The sequence below is a fragment of the Chrysochloris asiatica genome, unplaced genomic scaffold, assembly GCF_000296735.1.
Source record: "Chrysochloris asiatica unplaced genomic scaffold, ChrAsi1.0 scaffold00038, whole genome shotgun sequence".
NCBI lineage: Eukaryota > Metazoa > Chordata > Mammalia > Afrosoricida > Chrysochloridae > Chrysochloris > Chrysochloris asiatica.
Window position 1 is genome coordinate 19,884,998 of NW_006408556.1, and position 27,885 is coordinate 19,912,882.

The 27,885-nt window shown below is 39.8% G+C and overlaps 1 protein-coding gene across 1 annotated transcript in view; it reads right to left on the reverse strand.

The window, feature by feature from the left end:
- Positions 1-4,566: 4,566 nt before the first annotated feature.
- TNFRSF21 (tumor necrosis factor receptor superfamily, member 21) overlaps positions 4,567-27,885 on the reverse strand; it is an 89,303-nt gene continuing 65,984 nt past the window's right edge. Inside the window, exons 5-6 of the mRNA XM_006860531.1 lie at positions 6,228-6,447; positions 4,567-4,875 (exon numbers count right to left, since the gene is read on the reverse strand). Of these exons, the coding sequence (XP_006860593.1) occupies positions 4,646-4,875; positions 6,228-6,447 (450 nt within the window). The 3' untranslated portion in view covers positions 4,567-4,645. The remainder of the gene's footprint in view (positions 4,876-6,227; positions 6,448-27,885) is intronic.

Here is a 27,885-nt window from a genome sequence, read left to right on the forward strand (position 1 = left end):
GTCAGAACCAATTTGGTGGCACTTAGCAACAACAACAAAATAGCTAGAAAAGGAGCTCTCAAGCATAATGGGTTACAAGTTGGGCTGCTAATGGTAAAGTCAGCAGTTCAAATCTACCAGGCACTCCATAGAAGATGAGGCTTTCTGCTCCTGTAAAGATTTACAGCCTCGGAAACCCAATGCAGGGATGCCATGAATCAGAACTGACTTGGCAGCACACAGCTACCACCACTAACCACCACCACTAACTGATACTCGAACCCACCCATAGGTATCTCAGAAGAAAAACCCAGGGGATCTGCTTCCAGTCAAGATTCCCGTCAAGGAAACCTCAGTGAGTAGTTGTGCTTCATAATACATGGAGATGTCACCAGGCCGAATCCACTCAAGGGAAATGGATTTGCTTTTTTGTTTTTTAGTGAAACTTGGCCTTCTGAAATGTGATCTGAAGAGCAACAGCATCCAGAAGGCCTCTCAACCCCATCCCACAAAGCCACTGAAACAGACTAAGCATTTTAACTAGGTATCTATGTGTTTCATTTGTACATTAAGAAGTGAAGCATTTCTAATAAACTCCCAGGTGATGCTCTGTGCATCTGCTGGTCCTTGATCCACAGTGGCAAGAATCTCCAGCATTTTTCCTCTGTGACCCAAGGAGTGGTTTCAGAAAATGAATGGGAAGCTCATTCTGGACTTCACAAACCTTATGATTAGGATAATCTAAGCACCTGTCTTTTTAAGCGGCTACTCCTTCCCAGATGATTCTTACTAACTGGAAGTTTTGAGAACCACAGAAGCACATTCAACTTCTGTGAGGGTAGGAAGCATTCTCAGCTTTGCAAAGCATACCTAACTAATTGTTGAAATGATCCTCTGCTTTTAGTCTCCATTCACTTAGAAGAAACAATATTACCCTTGAAAGAAGAAATAAAGTTTCTCTCCTTAGGCCTTCAAATAGCTGAAGATAGTCTTTCTCTTGCCTACAGCACCATTCATCATCTTTAAGGTTCAGCTTTCCAAAACTCGCTTCTGATCTTTCTCACATCCCCACACTGAAAACTTCCAGTTCAGCGTTACCTTTCCAAGGCAGGCAGCCCCAACCAAAGAAAACCTCTGATGAGACCAAACACAACGTACAAATGAGACTACCATCTACTCTGATCAGAACAGTATATTTTTAATAATGTACCTGAAGGCTACATTGCATTTTTCAAAAGCTACAGTCCCTGGGTGGTGCAGAGAGTTTGCATTGGTTGGACACTTGAATCTATTCAACATTGTCACAGAAGAAAGGTCTGGATATCTGTAAAGATTGCTCTGTAAAGATTGCTGTTGTTAAGTGCTGTCAAGTCGGTTCCACGGTGTAGCAACCCTGTAAAGGGTTTTGGAGGCTGTAAATCTTGGTGAGAGCAGAAAGCCTCATCTTTCCTCCAAGGAGTGGTTGCTGGACTCGAACCACCAACCTTGTCATTCAAAGCCCAGTGTTTATCCTACAGAGCCACCACACTTTCATTTATAGTCACTGAAATCCCTACGGAGCATGGGTCTAACACTTACACACTAATGTGAGGGTAGCAAGTTTGACTAGCTTTTATGTATCGTGTTTGTTCCAATATTTAAATTTCTGTTTATATACAATTCCTATCATTTATCAAGAGACCCACTGATCCTAAGCCTGTACGTATTTATTAAATGTAAGTGTAAGGCTTTTTTTGTAATGCAGAGAAACTCCATCACTGTCAGGTCAACCTGACAAGTAGGGATTTCTTGTCACTGGTTTTGAACAGAGTGAACAGTCTTAGATTCTGACAGAAGACCCAGATAGATTCAAGCTTGACTCTGTAGCTTTGCAGTAGGGCCTGAATCAAGTTCCTTAACCTTTGTAAGCCCGTTTCCTTACTTGTAAAATGGGGACATAGTAATACCATTTTGTCTATCACTTTGTCGTACCATGGTGGCTTGCATGTAGCTATGATGCTAGAAGTTATACCACTAGTATTTCAAACACCAGCAGGGTCACTGGTGGTTAATAGATTTCAGTGGCACGTCTAGAATAAGATAGACTAGGAGGAAAAGCCTGGTGTTCTACTTCTGAATATTCACCAGTGAAAATCTTATGGCTCTCAATAGAACAGAACAGTGTCTGACTTGTTTGCTTTTGGCAGTCCTCATGATGGATCAACTGCCAGAGGATAACATCATGTTTGGTGAAGCAGAGAATCAGAGAGAGCAAGGGAGACCCTTCAATGAGATGGGTTGGCATAATGGCCACAATGAAAACCTTGGACATGCCAACAATTATGAGGATGATGTAGGACCAAGCAAGGTTACATTCTGTTGTACTATTGCCAGCTGACAACAATGAACAGTTGTGAGGATTCAATAAAATAATGTGAAAAGAACTTCCTAAAGCATAGAGCTCTGTATAAATATGGGTTATGAATAAAAGTCATCCCCAAAGCTATGGGTAATCTATAAACTTACTTTCCAAACTGATGATTGATCATCACCACTACCCACAAACCCCCAGCCACACAAAAGGTTTTCCACTCCCACATAAAATAAATCACAGTTCTGAAATTCTCTGGAGGAAGAAAATCTGCCTACTCCACTTCCATCTACGGCCCCATTGTAGGTTTTCTTTTTTTTTTTTGCAGAGTTCCTGCCTCTGTCCACAAAAGAAGAGGGGAAGGATGGCATGAGAACCAGTGAAATTAAATACAAGGTGGTTCTCTAGACACCAACCACGTAGAACTGGATGAAACCAGAAAACGCTTCTAATGTTGCTGACGTGGCTGTCAGTGTTCAGATGGGGCTTCCCAGTTCCAATTCCTCATGAAAGAGGAACTCAAAATTGCTGAGGTTCTGGCCATTGGAACTCTGTAGAAGCATGACTCCCAAGCTAAGAGGAGCACATGCTAAATACATAATCTATCCCACCAACATGACTCTTCTCCCTGCTGTACTGCCAAAAAAAAATCCCTGAAGCGACTTGGAGATAACAAGTTTTCCTATGGAGCCCTGTGACCTTGCATAGACCTTCTCATGGGTGATAAATTTCCTATATGAAATTAAGTCAAAAGTATATAAACAAGGCCTCTTCATCCCACTTGTCCAATCTGAAAAACAGGAACCCAACCCAAACCCAGTGCTATTGCATTGATTCTGACTCACAGACACTATAAGACAAAGTGTAACAGGCTTTCCAAGGTTAAAATCACTAAGGAAGCAGATCGCCACATTGCTCTCCAGTATCCTAAATTGCCAGATTTTGACCACTATATTTTAACCCAAAACACAAGGAAATGTTTGCAATCATCACGAGACACCTCTATGAACCCCCAGATACATCTCCAGACACACACCTTTGCTAATTGGCATGATTTACAGATTCAAAAGGCTGAGGATTTTAGAAAACACATGATTTCCTAAGACATTAAACAAAGAGCTGTAATTTAAACAAACATACAATAAAATTAAGGATTAAACATACTCAAACAACTCAAGTAACAAACACCTAATATTTATTAATAAATTAGTACACTTGAAGGCATTTTTCTGATATCAGTCCCTCACCACTACCCACAAACCCCCGGCCACACAAAGGTAGTCCATACCATCCCTGCATTAGAATCTCAAAACTGAGCATTAGACGGTATGATTATAAATGTGAGCATAGTTGCAAATACATCAGACAAGAGTTCTTACAGCTGCAGCCATTTTTAATTAAAGTGATTGAATGATGAAGTAAACCCAGCAAGACCAAGATCTTAAGGACAGACTGGATCTATTTGACTATGTGTATACAAAAAACAAGACATCTTTTAAAAGCAAAGCTGGGCAAATTCTCTATGGAAAAGGTACCACTGGGATTCACTTTTGACTTTCCAACGTGCACCAATATATTCCAGAAAAGCTCAATCCCTAAAAGATAAAGGTCAAAGTCTTTTGTGGTCTCATTGGTAAGTCATTTTAATAGCAAATCCTGATGGCTTGAGGATTTCATTTCTCCATCCCAGAGTATATTAGCATAAGAGAAGCACAGTAACCAAGCATTCTACACAGTGTCCAGGTGAAAACCATACAGTCAGCAATAGTGTGGCCAAGTTTCAGCCATGAATATACATACAACAAGACATTAAAATGGTAACTCAAAATCTAGTTGCATTACAATAACTGGGGTTTTAAATTTTCTTAACCCTTATGAAAGTTTATAAGTGACAAATAATAAAGATGATAGTAATGATAATAATAAAAATAGGTGTGGATGGAGACATAAAGACTGCTTATAGAATCCATATGATGTCATTACACTCTTAAGAGTGTGTAGGAAAAGTCATACTGTGTTAGGATAAGTAAAGTGAATTTAAAGTGCACAGAACAATTTTCAAAATGCATAAGAGGCAAAACAGAAAAATATAGAACTTAAAAGAAAAAACTTTAGTGGTGGGTCTTTTGCAACAGTTATGCTTATAATTAACTTCCCAGAAGGGTGAAAAAACAAGAAAGAAAGAAAAAAAAAAACCCACAAACACTGGCCATATTTTCTGTTAAACATACACACACACCAAAATAAGAAAAAGGAACAATAAAATCACCCTGCCACTAAATTGAGCAAATTCCAGAGAGCAGTGCCCCTAGTGTTCTATAACAGGTCAGGAAGATGGCTATAAACAGAGTCCAGGAGGGTCTGGCTGGCTTCCTGGCTCTTGACTCCAATAATCTCAAATAGCCGGTCCAGTTTGTCTTCAGCCTGGGGAATCTCTTCGATCACGCGCAATTCCTCAGGATTCAGGATATGGAGCATGTCATCAAAGATAGGTTGCAAGTCGCAGGGGTCCAGACGTACCTGCCGCAGCACTGTGTCTTTCTTTTCTGCAAAGGAGAGGAGAGGCAAGGATAACAGGATGGGACTAAACAAGACTAGAATGTGGGGAGAATGACATGTGCCCTTCCCCAGCCGATTTCCCCTTTACCTGTTCCCTCTCCAAAACGAGTGAGGTTACCTATTGCTTCACTTAAAACAACCTAAGAGTTTTTGCTTGCAACACACACAGAAGATATCACAATTTGCCTAATAGATTATCAGACAAGGATCTGCTTAACTGGATGACTAATGAATCATTGACCTGCCATTTGCCTAGACTGAAATGCTTTCTTCTAAATTCTCCTAAATAGGAGAAGGAAAATTCTGAAATACCTAGAGAGGCTTGAAAAACAAATTATTTAAACTTATTTTCCTGTCTATAATATATTTCCTAAACAGAGCTGTACAACAGCCCAACCCTTTCCAAATAATCCAATTTCAAGTTTGGCATAGCTTATCGGACCACAATATTTTTAAACCAAAGTGCTGAGTAGAAATGAAAGCGCATAAATCGGTAAAAAGTTGTCGCATGTGTGATGCTCTACAGTGGGATGAGTAGTTGTAACTTTTATTATAATAAAAGATTCTTTAAAATGTAACACAGAAAGCAGCAAAACAGAAACTAGTATATAACTATATAAATACAAAATAGATTAATAAAATATACTAAGTATAGAAAACAAACATGTAAAATATAGCATATTTTATAAGCGTGAAAACAAAATAAACTTTTCACTAGGATGTTACTGAAAATATTCAACTAAGATATTTCTAACAACAATCTTTCATCAGTATGAGCATGCTAATTTCCTGCCGTGCTTTTAAAAATTCAGTGCGGCAAGCTGTTTACTAACTGTACCAATACATATTGTTAAAGCATCGTCATCTGCAACCTAGTTTAATAAGCAAATTTTAGGAGTAGTTTACATCATTAAAACCTGTACTGTGATTACTGGAATGGAACCTAAACTTCTGTGTAACCAAAACCTTCACCTAAAACACAATACAATATTTTAAAACACACATTCAAAACATCAAAAAAAACCTGTATTTATCTGGGTTCAGCAAGTCGTGTTAATAATTTTCAAAAAACCTGCCGGACTACATTTTATGAGCCCTTCCCTGAAATACGTTTGATAGCATCGTGAGGTTAAAGGGTGACCTATATATACGGCCTGCGTTTCTAGTTCTGTCCTTACTAGTTAATGGTGTGGTTTCTTCAGGCCAGCCTTAGCTTGGAGGCTCAGACAGGTCATTCAAATGAGTCAACTGCAACAGGAAAGGGCAGGGAGGAAGGTGAATTGAATGCGAGTTGTGAACCCTTCGTGCGGGTGTCTGTCTGTCTGTCTGTCTGTCTTACCTTTGGTAATAAAGGAACCGGTCCTGCTCAGCGCAGAGGAGCCACTGGATGTAGAATCACAGCGAAGAAGTGGCTCGGACTCATCCACGAAGAAGCCCTTGTTCTTATCCAGAGGGGACGGCTCCACCGTCAGGAGGGTGGAATTCTCCAGTTTCGTGTTGGGGCTGGGGATGGGGCTAGGACTAAGCGGACCCGGGAGAGCCAGTTTGTCAGTTTCCAGCTGCGGAAGAGAACAACAAAACGTTGTTTTAAACTATATACTTCGAAAAATTATAGGGGGTGGGGTGGAAACAAAAACAAACCTACAATGAAATCAAAACCCCTCCTCAGACACTAATTTTTGTTCCACTAAATAGTCCTACGTGTAAGTTCTCACATTCCAACAGTCCATAAATTATGGTATTGCTAGATAGATAGATATACACACACACCCATATTATTAACGCCCTCAAAAATATGTACGAGGGAATGTATGAGCTTTAATGAAGAATGTTATGTGAGAATTTGAGGAAGACTCATTAACAAACTGTGATATGCAGATCACAAGCTTGCTTGTTGAAACTGAAAAGGACTGGAAGCATCTACTACTGATGTGTGGATTACGCTTCAACATAAAGCAAGCAAGAATCTCACAACTGGGCCCATAAGAAACCTCATGATAAACAGAGAAGGTATTGAAGTTGTCAAGGATTTCCTTTTACTGGGATCCACAACCAATCCTTATGGAAACATAAGAAATCAAATTATATATTGAATTAGGAAATCTGCCTTTAACACTTGAAAAATCTCTAAAAAGCAAAGATGTCACTTTGAAGCCTAAGGTGTACTTGACCCAAGCCATGGTATTTTCGATCACCCAATACTAAAGGTCAGTTTGAACTGCAAAGTTCGTGGTTCAACCTCATCCGTCACTCCTCAGAAATCCTATCTAGGGTGGCTATGAGTTGGAACCAACTTGAAGGCAACAACAAATATGCATGGGGGAGTCTTTGTGTAGGATAAGCACTGGAACGTAAGTTCAATTTAAACCTCAAGGTCAGTGGTTCAAACCCACCAGCTGCTCCTTGGAAACCGCTCCTTGGTTGCTGAGTTAACAGCAACAACAATATGCATGGAAGGAGTTCCAGTGTGGTGCTGTAGTATAAGCTCTAGGAGGCTAGCCACAATGTTGGTGGTTCAAACCCATCTAACTCTCCTGGAAAACCCCATACAGGGTCTCTATGAGTCGGAACCAACTCAAAGGCACTTAACAACAACAACACATATGTATGAAGAAAACTGGGTAAAGGATAAGAAAGACTGAAAAAAATTATCCCTTTGAATTGTAGTGTTCATGAAAAATAATAAATATACCATGGACTTCCAGAAGAATGAACAAATCAGTATTAGAAGACATACAGCTACAATGTTCCTTAGAATGGAGGTGGAGAGTACTTTGGACATGTTATCAGGAGGGACAAGTCCCTGGAAAAGGATATCATGTTTGGTAAAGTAGAAGGTCAATGAAAGTGAAGACCCTCAACAAGCTGGATGGACACAGTGGCTGCAGCAATGGGCTCACACATAGGTCTGGTTGTGAGGTTGGCACAGGACCAGGCAGTGTTGTGTTCTATTGTACACTGAGTTGATATAAAGATGGAGCTGCTGACTTGATGGCACCTATATCAACAACAACAATGAGCACTTAAAACAAAACAAAACAAGTATGTATGCCAAGTTGTTAACACCATCTACCTCAGAGAAGGGACCTGAACACTGTTGTGAGGAGGAAGATCTCCAACTTTTAAGATATAATTTTGTAAAGTTAGAAGGGACTTTGGGTATTAGCTAGTATATTCCCATCTCTTTACAGATAAGTAAACCTAGACCTGAGGAGATGCAAAGAGACTCTGACTTAAGGACTTGCAATCAGTAATTGTCAGAATTAAGACTAAACCCCAGGTTTCCTGATGCCCATTTCTAACCAATTCAACAATTAAGTAAAACTGCTTAAAATAATGAAAATAACAGGGCACTAGAGGCAAACGTCCTGGTGTGGCGCTGTGGGCTAATGCATCTGACTGCAAAGTCATTTGAACTACAAGGTTGGCAGTTCAAGCTCACCAGCTGCTCCCTGGAAACCCAATATGGGTTGCTATGGGTCGGAATCGACTCAATGGCACTTAACAACAACAACAAGAGGCAGAACAGGCCGGAAGAGTGAGGACCACCCCATTGGAGTCCATAATCTCTGTTCTAAGTGGGGATCAGAGAGATAATAAACAAGTAAGCAAACAAAATAAGATGGTTTCAGATGGAGACCGCTTCTTATTGACTGATGTGTTGAGAATGAATAATTAGGAAGGCAAAATTCAAAGTAGGGAGCTCAGTTAGGATGTTCCTATTGTAGCAAAAGGTGGCATATATGGTGGCATACATGGACTTAACTATTAACCTAAAGATTGGTGGTCCATCCAGCACGGTACTAGAAAGCCCTGCTGATCTGCATCCATAAAGATCATAGCCTTGAAAACCCTATGAATCAGTTCTACTCTGTAACACATGAGTCAGAATCCTCTGGAATGGAACAGGTTGGTTTTCTTTATAATAGCCAAGGAGTCTCTGGGGACTAACCAAAAGTTTGGAGGTTGGAGCCCACCCAGAGATGCCTTGGGAAAAAGCTCTAGCTACGCAATTCGAAAAACTCCAGTCATTGAACACACTATGGAGCACAGTTCTACTCTGACACCCATGAGGTGGTCAGTCATAGCTGGAATCAACTGCAAGGCAAATGATAAAATGGACTAAAATCCTAGCTTGTACCAGGGAGCATATAGTAGAGAGGAGGAGAAGGGGTATGTGATAGTGCACCCATTTTAGAGGTGAGACAACTGAGGCCCCACAGAAGGCAGACAACTACTGGGAGACATTCAGTGTGCTAGTCAAATCAGCTTGACATCTCTGCTTTTCCCTTTCATTTGTGACTATACTGTAGAGCACTTGTGGCATCTCCGAGTCTGTTGATTTTACCTGCTTTTGCTCTTCCAGCATGGATGAAAGTATAGGGACCAGGTGGTCAGATCCTATAGGGCAGGGTTTAGGAAGTCATTTGCACTCTCCCCAGGGCTGTTAGTCATCACTCTTTAGAGCCCTTATCACTTGACTTGCAGTGAAATGTTTTCAAGCTCTTGAACCAGGAAGACATAGGCTAGCACTTCAGTTATTACTTTGGATGCTTAGATAAGGCACAAACCAAACACAATTGCCTTTTCTTTCTTTTTTTTTTTTTTACAACTTGCAACTGATTACACATTTTGAAGACCACTGATTACTAATCCTCCAACAGTGATTTCCCTTTGTACCGACACCCACACCCTGCTTCTGCTTCCAGTGTAATTTAAGACTTGAATAACACGCATTCCCAGCAGTCTCCTCCTGATCTATGCACAAGTTTTATGTATATGCTTTAAATTTTTTAATTCAATAGGCCCTGGCATGTGGCACTTCTCCATGAAAATGCACACAGCCATTCATGCCTATACACATTTCTTATTCACTCAATTAGACAAAGAACATTTGTCTACACACTGGTTCTCAGAGACATTACATTGGAAGACATGGTCAGTCAATATAATGTACTGTTCTTGCTTGAAAAAGAAATTCCCACCCACAAATCACATGCTAACCGACCATAAGAAGTCCACCCACCTATTTCCTGAGCTCTATTCAATTTTTACTATTGCCAAAGGGTTCCTCCATCAGTAGAAATCTCCAACAGAATTTGGAGAGAATGTTGAACTGAAGATCTCCTGTAATTACTCGTAATGAATCAGATGAATATGCACATGCCCCTAAGAATGGTTTTCACATCCCCACAAAGAAATTACCAACCACAGCTAAAACTAGATTCCATCTGACAATCATCCTTTCTAAAAAATCTATTCAGTTTAACTCACGTAACAGTAGCTGGCTGTGTTTCAGAATGTGCCCAGAAACTTGCTCCCTTTCTTTAATATTTACTCCTCCTTAACCTTAATATTTACAATGCCTACTGAAGCTGGTTCATAACATTGCAACACTATTAGCATTGTGTTATTTCTAAGGTCTCTAGTTGAAAAATTCAATCATTAAAATATGCAGAATAAATCAATTCTATATTTTATTAATTTTGAACGTTCGTGTTTCAGTATTCTGCCTTTATAGTAAAGGAAGAACTGATAAGAGATTTAGATCCTAGAAGACAAATATTCCCAGAAGCCAGATTGCCTAAGAAGAGGGCCTTATCTTCTTAAAAAGCTTTGAGTATAAAGTTATCAAAATATTCATAAAGTAGATCCTGAGTAACATTAATCCTTACGTCTCTTTGAGCTTTCCAACTTATCTACAAGGACTTATTAAATTTTGTAACTAGAAAAACAACAAATATTATTTTTAAGAGTCACCACTGATAAGAGTATTTTCCTTCTGCTAACTTGAAAATGTGGCTGCCACACTCTTGTTTATACTGGAAGCCAAAAAAACAGGATGGTTGGAAGATCATCCGCATGACTGAGTCCTCTCTGTACTTTGTTAAGTGTTCATGGACACCCCCTAACTTATTGCAGTGAGGAAGACATTAAGCCTTTATTAAAAGAACCATCTCTGGAAAAACTTGGCCCATCAAGGCAATGTGTCCACCAGACATTTGGAGCCCCTCTGGAGAAACTTAAAAAGTACAGTTCTTTTTGCTTTGTAGCCATGAGGTAATCATGCTAACTCAGAAGCTTGAAAAATGAGGTAGAGACAGTAAGACAGACCGAAAAAGGAGTGGCAGATGTGGCAGTGAGAGTTCCCCCAAGCAGCCAAACCTAGTACAGTATGGTTTTACTGAGTGAACTAAAGAGAAGGAAAAGCAGATGGTTTCTTTTAGCCAAATGAGTCCCAAATGATCTTTTGATTCGTTTCCACACAAGTACACTCAGTCTTTCCAGACACTGTATTTATTAACCTAAACAGATAAGGGAAGAGCGCTAACTGGTTCACCTTACTCCCCACCCCCCACCCCCCGCATCACACCTATAGCTTGGTTGCTGACCCACTTTTCTTTGTGATTACTACTACTACCATTGATTATAAGGAATCATCCAAATGGGTTTGGTGAATAGGGTGTTGCTTGAAGATTCCGGGTTTGAACGTCTCTGGGTTACAGAGATTTTACAGTGTTTGTGAGAACAATAATTTAATTTGCACTTGGGTTGTACTAGAATGAATAGATCTTTTCTCCTTCCCTCATTTCCAGCCATATCCAATCCTTCATGCCCACCCAACCAGAGCTCTAAAACTGAAATCCCTTCTCTTGAGTGTCCAACTAAATCACAATAGGAAACTGAAGGTCAGAAAGAAATTCTTCCTTTTTAGTATTTGAAATAGAAATTGAAAAGTCACTTCCCCATGGACAGCCTTTCCCACAGACGATACAATATGGAAGTATCACCCCAATTCCTGGGCATGGCAGAGCCATCCATGCATGAATGAGAATGGAAATCTTTCCAAGCTTTATTCATGGCACGAGTGGTATAGCAATTATATACGATTTTGAGTCATCTACTTTTTGTCTCCTCCTGTAATGTAACAGAGTCACTGGGTGGTACTCATTGCTAACTGAAAGGTCTGAGGTTGGAGTCTACCAGAGGTGCCTCAGAAGATAGGCCATGCAATCTGCTTCCCAAAAAAACAGCCATTGAAAATGCTAGGGAGCACAGTTCAACACTGACACACATGGGGTCATCAGGAATCAAAATAGACTTGATAAAACTGAGTCTGCTTGTATCATGTAGCAGCATTCATATGCATGTAAACACAGGCTGAGGACCTCAACTAAAGAAGTCATCTTTCCAGCATGAATTTCATGTTCACCACAGTCCTCTTCAAAAATGACTGTGGGAAATCATTGCAAGGGGAAAAAGGAGACCTGCCACTAACCAGCTTTCTGGCCTGAAGAGACCACTTCCCGCCTCAGCTGTTTCCTCATTTCTCAACTCAATAGGTTGGATTACGGTCATCCCTAAATTCTTTCAGTTCAAATGATGTCTGATTTATTGTTTGTCTTATCGATTGCAATTTAATTCTTCTAGCTGCCCCCTACTTCTAATTTCCTCTGTCCTTCCATGTGACCCCCAACTGACCCACTCAATTGAAGTCTACCACTGAATTCTTTTCAATGACTATCCAATGACAATTTCCCTGTGGTTACACAATCTGTTTTCATAAAAATAATTCACCACTTTGATGCATCAGTGACCCACTGAAATGAAGCATTAACCACTCAGCCTCAGTGCTTCTTACCAGGCTGCTGAAACAGTCCAACTTAACCCCCTGGCTCCTCGCGCCACCCAGCTGGCTGTCATTGATGCTTTCTCACCCCATGCAGCCAGACCATCCTGGCAGGGTTCTAAAGAAATCCCCTCACATAGTCACAAGTCACCGAACAAGGACCAACTTTACTTCCCTTGTAAAGCATATCACACACTTGAAAGAAAGAAAAAAAGATTAATGTTACATACGTAATCACTGCATCACCTAACACACGGTTTTCAAAAGCACATTTGCTAACTCCAATTTAAACTACTTTGCTGTTCCATCTGTGTTGATCAGTCAGATCCAGTCAATAGACAGGGAACTTTTAGAAATAAACCATTTACTAATATTGTGGTAGATGGCACAGCATAAATTATCTATAGCCCACTTGTTAAAATAGCTCTCGTTTGCTTCCATTGTACAGGCGAGAAAACTGAGGCTCTTGTCTAAGGTCACAGAGCCAGGATTCAAGACCAAGTCTGTCTCATTTCAAATTTATTCTCTTTAGTGAGCCATGTCACCTTCCTATCTGGGCCAGTTGCTAAGGAAAATTAGCAACCCCCCCCCCAAAAAAAACCAAAAAACAGAATGGTGCCTAGGTGGTACAAATGGTTTGCACTTGACCATTAACTAACTTCAAGGTTGGAGGTTTGAACGCATCCAGCAGCACTCGTGAAGAAAGGTCTGATGACCCATCAAGATTGTTGTTGCAAGTGCTGTAGAGTTGACGCCTACTCATATCGACCCTGTATAGGGTTCCCAAGAGGCAGATGGTGAATTTGAACTACCAACCCTGTGGTTCACACTGACCTTGCAGTCCAGTACTTTATCCCACAGCACCACATCAGGAGACTGCAGTTCAAAAAAAAACCCTGTGGAGCAGCCCTAGTCTGTAACACATTGGGTGAGTCAGAATCAACTCAATAAGAAATGGGTTTTGTTTTTGATTTTATATAAACTCTGGTAGCGTAGTGGTTACAAATCAGGATGCGAACCACAAGGTCAGCAGTTCAAAACTACCAGCTGTTCTGCAGAAGAAAGATGAGGCTTTCTGTTCTCATGAAGATTTACAACCTCAGAAACCCTGTGCGGGGTCACTATGAGTCGGAACCAACTCCACAACACATAACCACCACCACCATAGACATGTAACCTTGGGCTCTTGCAGGGGATATGCTACCCTCTTTGCCATTTAAGTATCTCTTGATACTCAAATATATTTGATATATCTATGTTTACAATAGATATCAAATATATTTGAGTATCAAGAGATACTTAAATGTTACAGAACAAGATTTCGGAACAAGCAATGCTTTGTTATCCAAATCTATATAGTTCTAGGATTTCAGCTATAAATAAGAGTTTAGATAATAAGGGTTAGCAACCTTATTTAAAAATGTATCTGAATTTATGTAGCTCCTAAAGTCAGATACTGAAGATTGCCTTTATATAATGATTTTGCCCTTAAAAAAAAATAAAACAAGAGATGGGGAAAGGTCTTGAAAGTGCCAAATACAGCCTTTGTAGATTACTATTTAACGTGTAAATTCTGGTTAAATCTAATCCAGCCTAAGGGATCTTGGCAAGAATAACCTAGGTTTACCTAGCAAGGTTATTCTTTGTTTTGTTTTTGTTTATGCAAGCAAAAAAAAGAAAACCTTAAAGGGGAAAGGGTAGAATGCTGATTGCTAAAGCATTGGACTTCAAACTACAAAGTCGGTAGTTCAAACCTACCAGCTGTTCCTCAGAAACCCTGTCAGAATCAACTCGACAACACTTAACAACAACAACAACAAAAAAAACTCTGAAAGAAAGGTCATCATCAGCTATAAAAAATTTGAGAGGCAGCCTCCGAAATGGTAATACAGAATGGTAAACATACGCACATCCATATATACACTCTACACAAACAGACTTGTAGATAAAGCAAATATGAGTAACTGGTGAATCTAGGTTATGGTTTTAGGAGTGTCTGTTGTACTATGCTTTCAACTTTTCTGTGTTTCAAAAATCTTATTTAAAAGAAAAATGAAAATGAATAAATAAATAAAAGGGTTATGAGCCAAGAAATCTTAAGACAAAAATGCCCAAACTTTCCCTAGGCTTCTGATTGTTTAGCTAAATCCCTTTGTTTTCCTTCCTGCTTTCCTTTTCTCCTGCCCAGAGACAGACCACAGGAGGGTAGGGCCAGGAGGTACCTCCGTTGCTTGTGTAGGAAACAACGCTCACACTGAAATCTAAGTCATCGTCAGTTGCCAAGTGCACATCCCGGGGTCTAGATCTACTGTCTAGTTGAGACTCCTCACATGATGAGACACTGGAACATGATGCCAAGACACTCTGCTCAACCTCCCTTAAGGCCCCTGTGCCAGACCAGGAAGGTGGCAGAGCCCAGTGAACTCTGAGCTCAGTGAACAGCTGCCCAGGTAAATTGGAAGTCAACAGCAGAGCCTGTGGAACTCATACAGCATCAGGAAGATCTCAGGATTAACCTGGTTGAAAAATTCCAAAACCACTGGGAAATTATTTTAAAAAGATACCCACTTTAGTTCTGTTCAAGAGCAGCATAAGGTGAGAATTTTGTTCCAACAACAACCTTGACTCATTGTTATTCTATAGGATGAAGTAGACCTGCTGCATAGGGCTTCTAAGACTGTGATGTTTAAGGAGGAGCCCTGGTGTAGCGTCATAGGATAAGCACTCGACCTCAAGGTCGGTTTGAACTGCAAGGTCTGCGGTTCAAACTCACCAGCCGTTCCTTGGAAATCCTATACAGGGTCGCTAAGAGTCAGAACAGACTCAACAGCACTGAACAACAATCCTTAAGGAAGCAGACTGGCAGATCTTTCCCCCACGGAGCAGCTGGTGGGTTCAAATCACTGATCCTTGGGTTAGCAGCCTAGTGCTTAACTGCTTCGCTACCAGCACTCCTTCACTTAAACTTTAGCCCCGGTTAACTGGCCTTGCTGTGTTTCTACCTTATATGCTCTAACCCAAATCAAGGTAGTCTTGTGTCTATGTCTTCTACTTATTCTGGTAGTTTCTGAAAGTTAATTTCAATACTGATCCCTAAAGGCTACAAATTCTCTCGAGTTAGTAAAGGTGTCATTGGCCATCTTTGTCCTAAGCAGGAGCATTGTTCTTCTCCTGGGTGCACAAGGGAAAATTCACTGGAAGCCATAGGTAGTGCTGCACAAAGCTGCCAAAGCTGGTAAGAACTAGCTGGCTCCGGAGGGAGGGAAAAGGGGGGTGGATACATGCCGTCCAGCTGCTGGTATCTGTGCCTGCAAGCTGTCCACACTGCTGACATCAACAGTAATGCTATTGCAGCCCTGAGCTGACTCACTGACTAGCTTTCACAAAAAGGGAAGCGGGGATACTGAAAAAATGGGCTCTCTTGGTTCCAAACTGGAACCTACCCACATTTATAATACATTGCTGAGCTGAGGGAGTTCGGTTTCATCTACACATTAGGAAATCATGCCATGTTGGGAATTACTTGAGTTTCTCTAAACTTTATTCAAGAGGTCTATTGTGAGGCCGTTTTCCCATAAGAAAGTCGTTAGACAATTCTAATCTGAGTCAGAAGTCAGAATGGGGTGAAGGCACACAACCATGATAAAATAAAAAAAAAAAGAAAATTTTTGTTAAAGGTACACAAACCATATAAGCTTGCCTTAAGACATTGGGGAGGATAGAAAGTAATTTTTAAGGGAACTTAATGGAAGAAGGTCCATCTTTGTGATTCAAGTGTTTTGAACTTATTAAATTTGATTAGATTAGAATGCTTATTAAATCCATCCACTGGCTTCATTAGAATAAGAATGTATATGGTACACAAAAGGGTGAAAAATACTCCCTCCAACTTCTGACTCCCAACCCTGTTTCCTATTTCCTTCCCAGGTGGCAATTGTGTGGTCTCTTCAAAGGAGTGTGTGTTGGGCTGCAAAGTCGGTTTGATCCACAAGGTTGGCGGTTCAAGCTCACCAGCAGCTCCTCAGAAATCCTATACAGGGTTCTCTATGAGTCGGAACCAACTCAATGGCACTAAACAACAGCAACAACATACCAAGAAATGGAGTCCTGGTGTGGTGCTGCAAGATAACACACTGGACCGAAAGGTCAATTTGAACACACACAGTTTGAAACTGTGTGTTCAAACCCACCAGCTGCTCCTCAGAAACCCCAGACAGGGTCACTACGAGTTAGAACTAACTCAATGGCACTTAACAACAATATACCAAGAAATAGGTGTATGAGGGGGCTTCAAATGTTTATAGGAAAAATAATCTTTGAACTACATTTTTTTCCATAAACTTTTTGAAGCCCCCTGGTTTATATTCTCTTATTCTCTGCCCCCAGATTTTATTTTCAAAACACAATGTCAGCCAACAGGGGGGGGGGAGGGGGGCAGGCTTGTAGTGTATATAGCCTTTGGTTGGTTGATGATGCATGGAGGGGATTGTAACCATAGCAATGAAACAATATATACGATAGGATGAATGTAAAACTAATGTTCTCTCATGTAAACTATCACATAATTCACAATAAAACATGTCAGCATATTGTATGCATTGTTTTGCTATTTTATGTTGCTTGTTTGTTTATTTGTTTAACTTGAAAACAATACTTGAGATTAGCAAATAAAAGGCTGACTCACTCCTGTTGACAAATACAGGCAGTCCCAGATTACGAATGTTTTTGGGGATCAAATTGTAGGCAGATCAGAACAGGTACACACTGTTTTACTTCAGTACAAGAAAAGGCTGGAATCTTTTCAATGATCTGAAAGCTGCACATACAGTAATTGAAGGTGATTGTGATGAAACATTTGTTGTGAATCCAGGTTATCTCAAAGAGAGAGCAAACTGACTTAACACCAAAGAACAAGTAAGAATTGCCATTTACATAACCCCGGGACTTCACCAGTACCATCCCATTGCATGGATATTCCATAGCACCCATCAAGAGTTCCCTACTGAAGGGCAGTTGAGTGGCTTCCATTCTTTTGCTGTTACAAATGATGCTTCAATGAATACTCTCAGTACTTGCATCTGCCATCTATGAAGGGGCTTCAAAAAGTTAATGGAAAAAGTGTTTTAATTCCATGTTCTACAACAACTTTTTTAAGTCTCCTCATATATGGGAGCTACCTACCTTCCCACTGCTGTTGATGGAGCTTATTCTTGTTCAGGTAGAATATAGTCCCAGAAGCAGAATCAAGGGGCTATCTGTATAGATTTGGATTGAGGTTCCGGTTGATCTCCAGAAGGGTGGGATTGCCTTACATACCATCAGAAGTACACTCAGTTCCTCTTTGCCAAGATCCTCACACAACAAAAGTGTGCTAATATACCTTTCCTCTTTGTCAGTCTGGGAGGTTAAAATAGTATCCCATTAGTGATTTTTATTTGAATTTTTCTTATTGTGAGTGGGTTAAAAGAAATCTCTAAATATTTAAGAATGTTCAGTATTTCATTTTCTGTGAACTATCTTATTCACTGACTGCCCATTTTTATTCCCAGTTGTTTGGTCTCTTTTCTTAGTGTAAAAAGCTCTTCATATTTTAAGGAAATTAACCCTACCTTGTAAACAATTTCTCCCAGTTATTATTTTTATTTTGTCTTTTGATTTGTGTGTGGTATTTTCCATCTTATATAATTATTACTGGAGTCCTAGTGTGGTGCTGTAGGATAAGCACTGGACTACAAGGTTGGTTTGAACCGCAAGGTCAGCAGTTCAAACCCACCAGCTGCTCCTCGGAAACCCTATACAGGGTCTCTATGAGTTGAAAATGACTCAATGGCACTTAACAACAACAATACTTATTGCTAAGCAGTTGAACCTTTTTGCCTCTGCACCTTGTTATCATTCTTAGAAAAGCCTTGCCTAATTTTGTGATTATAAAAACAAAAAGTTTTCCCCATCTTTTTTTAGTATTTTTTTGGCAGTGTTGTTGTTGTTTAAGTGACTCATAGCAACCCTGTGTAGAGTTTCTGAGGAACGGTTGGTGAGTATGAACCGCTGACCTTATAGTTCAAACTGACCCAGCAGTGCAATGCTTATTCTACAGTGCTATACCAGGACTCCTTTTTGGTAATGTTATTGTTACTGTTAAGTGCCATCAAGTCAGTCCCGCCTCATAGCAACCCTGTATAGGGTTTCCAAAGAGCTGCTGGTGGGTTTGAACTGCTGACCTTGTGATGCACAGCCCAGTGCTGATCCTCTATGTTGGTAATTCTATCCTGTTTCCTGATGAATCAAAGTTCCTTCTGAAATATTTTTTTACATTGGAAAATCAAGAGTGCTAATTCTCCTTCCCAAGAAAGTGATGAGGAATAAGTAGTCAAATATTGAAATTAACTGCTGTATAAGACAACCTGTTGCTGACCAGGATGTAATATCTTATTGGGTATAAGAGATCAATTTAGCCAAACATAGGGAAGTGAAAAGTTATGCTAGAACTGGAAGCTATCAAGTTTTATCTAGATACAGGTTTGGGCTTTAAAAAATAAAGTGAAATATATGTTTTGTAGTACTGATTAGTGAAGATATGGATATTGACTCTGATTTCCTACCAATGCACTTTTTGAAAAAGCCACTAAGGGTGTGGATTAAAGGGGTGAAAAATGTTGTCCACTAATAGACTCAACTTAATGGCAATGGATATAGAATAGTAATAATATTTGTTCTTGAATCAAGAAGGCGAATGTGGAATTCAATTCCAATATATAGTAGGTAAGGTTTAGTTTGCCCCCTGCACTATGACAAATGTAGGACTTTGGAATTCTACATTCACTGTCTCTCCTCCCTACCTACAAGACTGCTGTAGTTTGAGAAATTGAGGCTTGGAGACATGATGGTAGTTGCCCAAGGCCACACTGTAAATGGCAAAAGTGAGAGTAAAACCCACTCCAGAGGGATAAAGTCAAATGCTTGAATTTTCCATCTTCTTCTACTAGGTCTTGGGAACTCAAAGTTCAAGTGGCAGCACATGACCTAAGGGGCAGCATGGGGACCTTACTCCTACATATTTAATACTGTAGAGTAGTTAACAGCTTCTATAAAGCTCATTACCGAGCAACACAAACCAAGATGCTACACTGAAAGGCATGTCCTTGCTACAGTGAGAAGCAGCAGAAAACATATCAGAAAAATGCTCTGGAAGAGGACCACAATACAAATCTGTTTGATATATTGTTAGCCTGCTCTTTTGAAGGAAACTAATGTCTGGTGTTTTGTTTTGTTTGTTTTTTAAGTGACTTTCAAAATGACAAACATACACCTGCTGTAGCTTCCTGGGTATTTTTTGGTGGGTCAAGCACTCCGGCCTTCTGAGGCCATCTAATCATTCCTTGTGCATATTTCTGTTATAACCTACCCTATTGAATTGCAATTGCTTCTACATGTGTCTTCATCCCAAACTCATGAGTTATTAAAAGGCAGTGACCACCTTTTACAGTGCCAGGCACATAGCTGGTGCTCTACAAAAGGTTTGTGACTAATGTCATGAAACTTCAGCATAAAAACTAAGTGCGACACCTGACTCGTTATGAACTGGAATTGATGTGATGGCAATGGGGACAACATTACTCATTGACGCTGCTCTTTGGTGCACAATGACCACCTTAAATCACTAGATGTAGCGGTGTTCTATTGTGTGCCAGCAAGCTCCTCATAAAGTCCTCTCCCCTCACAATCCTAGAAGATCCCCAGAGCCCCCAGTCATGCCCTGAAAATCAAGTAACTTGACCTTTAATAACCCACTGCACTTTGGTACTACAGCAAATTCTGGGGCTAGGTACATACAAGTTTAACTGATACCTGAAGGCCGTATTTCCTATGTGATGGCCAACAGGCAAATTTAAGACAAACTAATTTGAATAGCCAAAAAGCCAACAGCTGGCATTTGCCTCAACTCACCCTCACTATATTAAACTTCTGAAACTAGCTGGACTCAGTCAGACCCATAGATCTGGGCAGCTGCATCCTGCAGCTGGTAAGAAAAAAACAAAATAAAAAAAATAAACCCAGGAACTGTAGTCAGAGGCAGCAGAAGGCCTAGCACTTCTCTCGCTATTGGGATTCTCCCAGTTAATAATACAGAGCAAAGCCACACCGTCTGCAATACAGAATCTCAGTGCAAACTAGAGAGAGGGGTGGAAAGGGGGAGGTGTGTGGAAAGAAAGACGAAAGAGAAAGGAATCTGTCCTATGGGTCTGGAAAAATTTAAGATGCTCTAACAAACATGCACATAACAACAGCAACAACAACAACAACAACAATCACTAAGGGATCCTGGCATGGTGATGTAGTAGTACAAGCACTGGACAGCTAACCACAAATCGGTGGTTCAAACTCCCAGCTTCTCCTTGGAAACCCTATGTTGTTGTTGTTGTTGTTAAGTGCCGTCGAGTCGGTTCCGACCCATAGCGACCCTGTACAGGGTTTCCGAGGTTGTAAATCTTTACGGGAGTAGAAAGCCTCATCTTTCTCCCGCGGAGCAGCTGGTAGTTTCGAACTGCTGACCTTAAGGTTTGCAGCCCGATTCGTAACCACTACGCTACCAGAGCTCCATTGGAAACCCTATACAGGGTGTCAATGAGTCAGAACTGACTTGATGGCATTCAACAACAGAACACCAAAAAAAAATGCTAAGGGAGCTTCAGCGTTGCTGTGGTTAAGTGCTCAACTGCTAACTGAAAGGTCACCAGTATGAACCCACCAGCAGCTCCTTGGGAGAAAGACCTGGTGATATGCTCCTGTAGAAATCAAGGCCTAGGAAACCCTGGGGCAGTTCGACTCAGTCCCATAGGGTTGCTGTGAGTCAGAATGGACTTGACAACACACACCCACAAGAACATCAAGCCTTCAGGAGCCCCCTGGGTGGTGCAAATGCTTAAACACTTGGTAACTAACTGGTTCTAACTGGTTGGAACCCATCAAAGGTGCCTTGGAAGACAGGTGATCTGCTTCCAAAATGCCCTATGCGGAGCACAGTTCTATCTAGAACACATGGGGTCACCACTGAAATTGATTGATTTTCTTTGGTTAACAAACATGATTTTCATTGGTTAACAAATGTTCCACTATATAAACAATAACAACAAAGCCATTGGTTCAACTATCGATTGCTCAATTACAGCATAGCTTTAATTTACTTAATCTTACAGGAGGAGGGGAGTAGGGATAAGATGTATACCACGGGTATCCAAGCCTTCTGCCTGATCAACATCAGTTCTTTGAAAGGAAAATCTAGAAATTCATAGGCTCAGTCTTGGTTCCCTTTTCATAGCAGCCACTGGAGGAGCACAGTCTGGTCTCTACCCATGTCATAGCCAGTATTTCTTTACCTAAGAAAACACCCCAGCCAGCCCAAAAAAATTCACACACTAAGGAATAAATATTTACAAATTGCTGGGATTTCCAATTCTTGGGCAGTGAATCTGGTTAGCAACCATCCTGCCTGAAATAGTCTTGGAATTGGAAAATCTCCCCACCCTACATGAAGTGATCCTAGGTGTTTAAAGGCTTCATTATGTACATCAGTTGGAGCTTGTTAGGAGTAGCTTTTCATCTCTCTCTAGTCTCTAAAGCCTGAAAATTATAGCAAATACTAATAATAAACATTTGGCGAGTGCTTACTGTGGGTTACACACACTTAATTCCCATAACCCATAGGATAGGCACTAATGTTACTCCAATTGTCTAATGAAGAAACTGAGACAAAGAGGCTAATGCCCCAAAAGTGATTATGCTATAGCATGAGAGGTACACATCACCTGGCACACTCATCTCCAAACTGAAGTCCCATTTAGAATTTTAAGGGCTGCTTAGTTCTCCATTCAGCACATTCCTCCTTTCTACCCTCTTGGATATAATACCCTTAGATTATAAGCTGTTGCTGTTAAGTGCTATCGAGTCAATTCCAACTCACAGTGACCCTATACAGGGTTTCAAAGGAGCAGCTAGTGGTTTTGAAACACCAACCTTGTGGTTCACAGTCCAGTGCTGATCCTACACTGCCACACCAGGAGTCCGAAAGAGGAAAACAGTCATGGAAGTTGTGGGGAATGAAACCAGGACCATATATACAAAGCATGTGCTCTACCATTCGACAGTAGGCTTCCTCAAAGGCACTGACTTTGTCTTATTCATCCTTGCATTGGCCAAAGACCTGGTATAATATTTTACACATCATTTATTATGTAAATTTGTTCTTGTGTGCCATCAAGTTGGTTCTGACTCATTGCAACTCTGTATAGGATTTCCAAGGAGCAGCTGGTAGATTTGAACAGACAACCTTGCAGTTAGCAGTCCAGTGCTTATCCAATAATGCCATACCTGGACTCCATGTAAAATAGATTAAAAGGAAAAAGAAAAGAAATCCCATTACCTCCTTTGCTCTTTAGCAGGGGAAACTTAGACTGAACCAGACTGAAAAATTTCTTATGAAATTTTGCCTGAGATTCTTCAGAAAAGTCACATTGAGTTACAGAGAGCAGTTATATATATTTAAACCATTATATATTCCACAGAAAAGAATGACACAGATATGAAATAAATAGACAACTTGTCCTGTAAACTAACGTTCATTATATGGAGGCCTCCATTTCTATTCAGGCCATAGTATATAGTTAGCTTGGAATAGTTCCTATGACATTTTCCTTGTCTTTGGTTTCTTGACTTAACAAATACACAGTTCCAAAATCACAGCATATAAAGGATGGTGCTCCTGGGTGGTGTTTGGCTGTTAACTGAAAGGTCGAAGGTTCAAGTTCATCAAGAAACGCTTCAGAAGAAAGCAATCTACTTACAACAGATCAGTCATGGACAACTCTATGGAGTGCAGTTCTACTCTGACACACAAAGAGCTGTCATGAGTCAGGGCTGACTCAACCACAATGGTTTTGTTATGTTTCTCTATAAAATTATAGTGTTCTGTCCCTCCATGGATGCTGAAATCAAAGATGGAATCCATAGTTTGAGAGACGTGGCCCAATAAACTACATCTGTCAAGGAGCAATTTGCTTCTCATTTAACTCAAAAGCAGGCATAATTACCAACAGAGTAATTGCATTCCACTTGGACCACTTCCACTTCTGGAACTAACTACTCAACTGTAGAAAGCGGGATAGTAAACACTAAGTTTGCACATGTACATGCATGTGAGTACGTGTATGTGTGTGTATTTGTTTGAAGAATCCCATTCATTCATTCCACATTTCAAGAAAAAAGGTCAAGAGAGCTTATTGCTGGAAACCTACACTGAAAAGTGTTCTTTAAGCAAAAGAAAAATTGTCTCAGGTAGAAGGTGAGGGTACAGGAAAAAAGGAAGAACAGAACAACAAGAAAGCTCAATATGTAGGTAAATCTAAGTAATCCTGAATGTGTAAAACTTTATGTGTTTAAGGGGAGGTCATGAAATGTGTAGAGTTACAATTCATGACAAAAGATAAAATGCAAGAAGAGGATACATAGAATCAAAGTTTTCTAAAGCCAATGGACTGCCTGGAAAATGTTACGAAATGCAAATTTATAAAATCTCTTATAATTCCATTGTGCATGTTGTGATTTGTAGGGTAACCGTTACAAGACAAGCAAAGTAAAAAATATGTAACGAATATGCTAATAGAGGAGGGAAATGGAATAATAATAATAATAAATACTTAATTTATCTAATAGGAGGCAAGAAAGAAGAGAGAAAAAAAAGAGGATAGAACAAACACAAAACAAATAATAAAATGGCAGATTTAAACTCAGGAATATCAGTAATTTCATGGGAGAAAGAAGAGGCTTTCTGCTCCCACACAGATTTAAAGTCTCGGAACCCCTACACAGGGTCATTATGAGACAGAACAGATGTGACTGCACTTAGCAACAACAACAATACATCAGTAATTACATTAAAAATGTAAACAGATTGGAATTCTCTAATAAATGACAAAAACTCTTGGTCTAAGACAAAAGTAAATATACTTGTATGCTACTTACAAGATGTAGTTCTCTAATAAAGACAGAAAACATGAAAGTAAGCAACTGGGAAAAAAAATACAATTTTGCATGCTAAATGGGAAGACATTATGGACTCCTGGTGTGGTGCTGTGGGTTAATGTGCCAGTCTGCAAAGCCATTTGAACTGCAAGGTCGGCAGTTCAAGCTCATCAGCTGCTTCTCAGAAACCCTCCACAGGGTCGCTATGAGTTCAAACTCGATTGAAACTTAAGAACAAACAACAACAACATGAGAAGATATTTGTTTTGTTGTAAAGGCTCTGGGAAACTCCTAATAAATTATCCCTGTGCTTTGCGGCTTTATCCAAATGCTCATATCCTGTGCAAGAAGAAACAGATAAGATCCTGAAATCTTGGGTTGAGTTTAGATGATGAAATTGAAAGAAAAGAGTACTGAAAATTACACTCATAACCAAGGCAGAGGAAAAGCCTGAGTATGTTGAATTGAAAAGTGGCTAATAGTCCACCATAGTTAATAATACATTAGCTGCTCTTGACAGAGGTTACAAAAAGGCACACCAGGGGCTAATCCTTTGAGTGGAATATAACACAGGTGCTCCCATGATTATGAATAGAAAAATAAATAAATAAAATTCGCCATTAAAAAACTAGTCATTTTTTACACATTATGAGTCCATTAATTTCTGGAGCAAAGTCCCAAATCCTCAGCAGTACTACCATTCAAAGGGAGTACAAATCCATCATAAAATGGAATGAATAAATCTCAATTATGCCCCCTACCTTCTGACTCTCTTGTTGTGACTTGACGAATCTCAGACTTAAGCTATGGACCAAAAGTTACATACTGTGCAACTAATAAGAACTGGCTGTCAGAAAACTCTGCTCTGTGACTATTTAAATTAGAGTCAGAACTGGGTCCAGATTGTTGGCAAACAATGATGTTCATTATTAAACCAGAAATAATAAGCTTACTATTGTCTTCTCAAACTCATCCTAACCAGTAAGCTATTCTAGAACCAAAGAGAAAACTACAAGATAATTCTGATACCACGGTTTCTAAAAAACAAATAACTCTTAAGAGGAAGGACAAAATGATCAAGTACATGCATTTGGAACTTGGGGAGTAGGTACTTTGTTTTTTTATATATACTCTGGGAAAAAATTACATTGACCTAGCAATTTTATGGCATGACATGAGGTTTCCATGACATGATGTCTTCATGGGTCCATTTTTCACTGTACCAAATCAAACAATGCATTGCATTATATAAATGTGCTACACAAGACCTCTTTTAAAGTGTTCAAAAGCAAAGATGTCAGTGTGAAAACTAAGCTGAGCCTGACTCAAGCCATGCTATTTTCAATAGTCTCATATGCATGTAAAATTTGGACAATGAATAAGGAAGACCATACAAATTGAGGTATCGAGTTATGGTGTGGAGAAGAATATTAAAGCTACCAGGGGCTTCCTGAAGAACAAACAAATCTGTTAGAAGAAGTACAGCCAGAATGATCCTTAGAAGCCAGGATGACAAGACTTCATCTCTCATATTTTGGACATACTATCAGGAGTGACCAGTCCTTAGAGAGGGACATCATGCTTGGTAAAGTGGAGGGTCAGTGGAAAAGAAGAAGACCCCCAATGAGATGGGATGGCACAGTGGTAGTAGCAGCAGCAATGGACTCAAGCGTAATAATGATTGTGAGGATGGTGCAGGATCGGGCAGTGTTATGTTCTGTTGTGTTTAAGGTCGCTATGAGATGGAACCAACTTGATGGCACCTAACAACAACAACATGTCAGTGTTTGGAATAAAGCAAGACTCAATAAACATTTCTGGAGCTCGGTAAGTCATGAGGGAAACGCTGTCTTTGGCATAGGTTGTAGACACTACCTATGTTGTAGTCATTCCCTTACCATCACCATCCTTCTCAAAAAGAAAGGACTATAAAAACAAGAACCAAATTCAAAGTGGTCACTGAGTATATACAGAGAAAAAAGATAGATTTGCAAAAAACAAAAATGAAATATGAAGCAAGATCGCAAACCTTACTAGTCCCTTGTACAAATGGATTTCCATATAAACCACTGTCTCGTCTTTCTCGAAATTTAGCGTAGTAAAACAAATTCTTTCTTTGTAAACTTATCCTTTCTTTTGTGGCCTTTCAGCTTTCTCATTAAAAAATATATATTTTAAATCACAAGAGTGATAGGTTCTCATTATTAAAAATGATATAATAATTTAAAAGAATAAATGGCTCCTAGTCCTAGTGTGGCATTGTTGATGAATGTGCTAGACTACAAAGCCAGTTTGAGTTGAAAGGTCGGCAGTTCAAGCTTACCAGCTGCTGCTTGGAAACCCTATACAGGATTGCTATGGGTCGGAACCGACTCAATGGCACTTAAAAACAACAACAAAGCCCTAGTGTGGCACTATAGGAAAAACACTTGACCACGAGGTTGGTGTGAACCACAAGGTTGGCAGTTCAAGCTCACCAGCTGCTTTTCGGAAACACTATACAGGGTTGCTATGGGTCGGAACAGACTCGACAGCAGTTAACAACAACAATAACAATTCTACAACCTAGATTCAATAACTATTGACATTGACTTTGACGATTTGTCACCAAGGAGTTCTGATGATTTATCACCTAACGTCTAAATCCTTCCTCAAGTCTGCTACTCATCCTACTAGCTCTTCCTTAAAAGTCAACACTGGAAGGAAGTAACATAAATTACATTTAGTGTAGCTGCAGCTGTTTTATTTAATTGGACGGTACACATTTCCCTTGTTGTTCTCCAAATCCAGCTAAAACCTATTTTTCATTGTGAACCACATGCACGGAGATTGTTTCTCAGAAAGTCACTAGACACTGATGCCTGCCTTTGAGTTTTAAGCACTGGATCTAACGATAAATGCCATTTTCTGTAATGTTAAAGAAGTTAAAAATATTCCAGGATTTCTAGAGACCACCTTCAGAGTCAATTAGCACCTGTAAATTTTAATCCGAATAATCATTTAGATAAAAAAATCCATTCATTCAAACGTTTACACTTTACTACATTGTCAATATAAGAAGATAAATCATTTGAACTTTAAAACATATAAAATTGAGTCCGTTGGTATACAGATTATGGTGCAGAATGATAATGAATTAGGGAGAATTATTCACTGGTTAAAGGGCAGATACGAGTTAACCTGGATGATAGGGAAGGCAGTTATTAAAAAAATTTTCAAAAGAAAGAATTTATGAGGAAAAATCTCTCCCTAGCTCTCTTTTAGGTAATGAGTTCGTTTCAGTGGAATAATAACTGAAAGGCTGTTTAAATCATATGTGGGTTTTATCAAGTCTCGTTAGCTGCAGTCC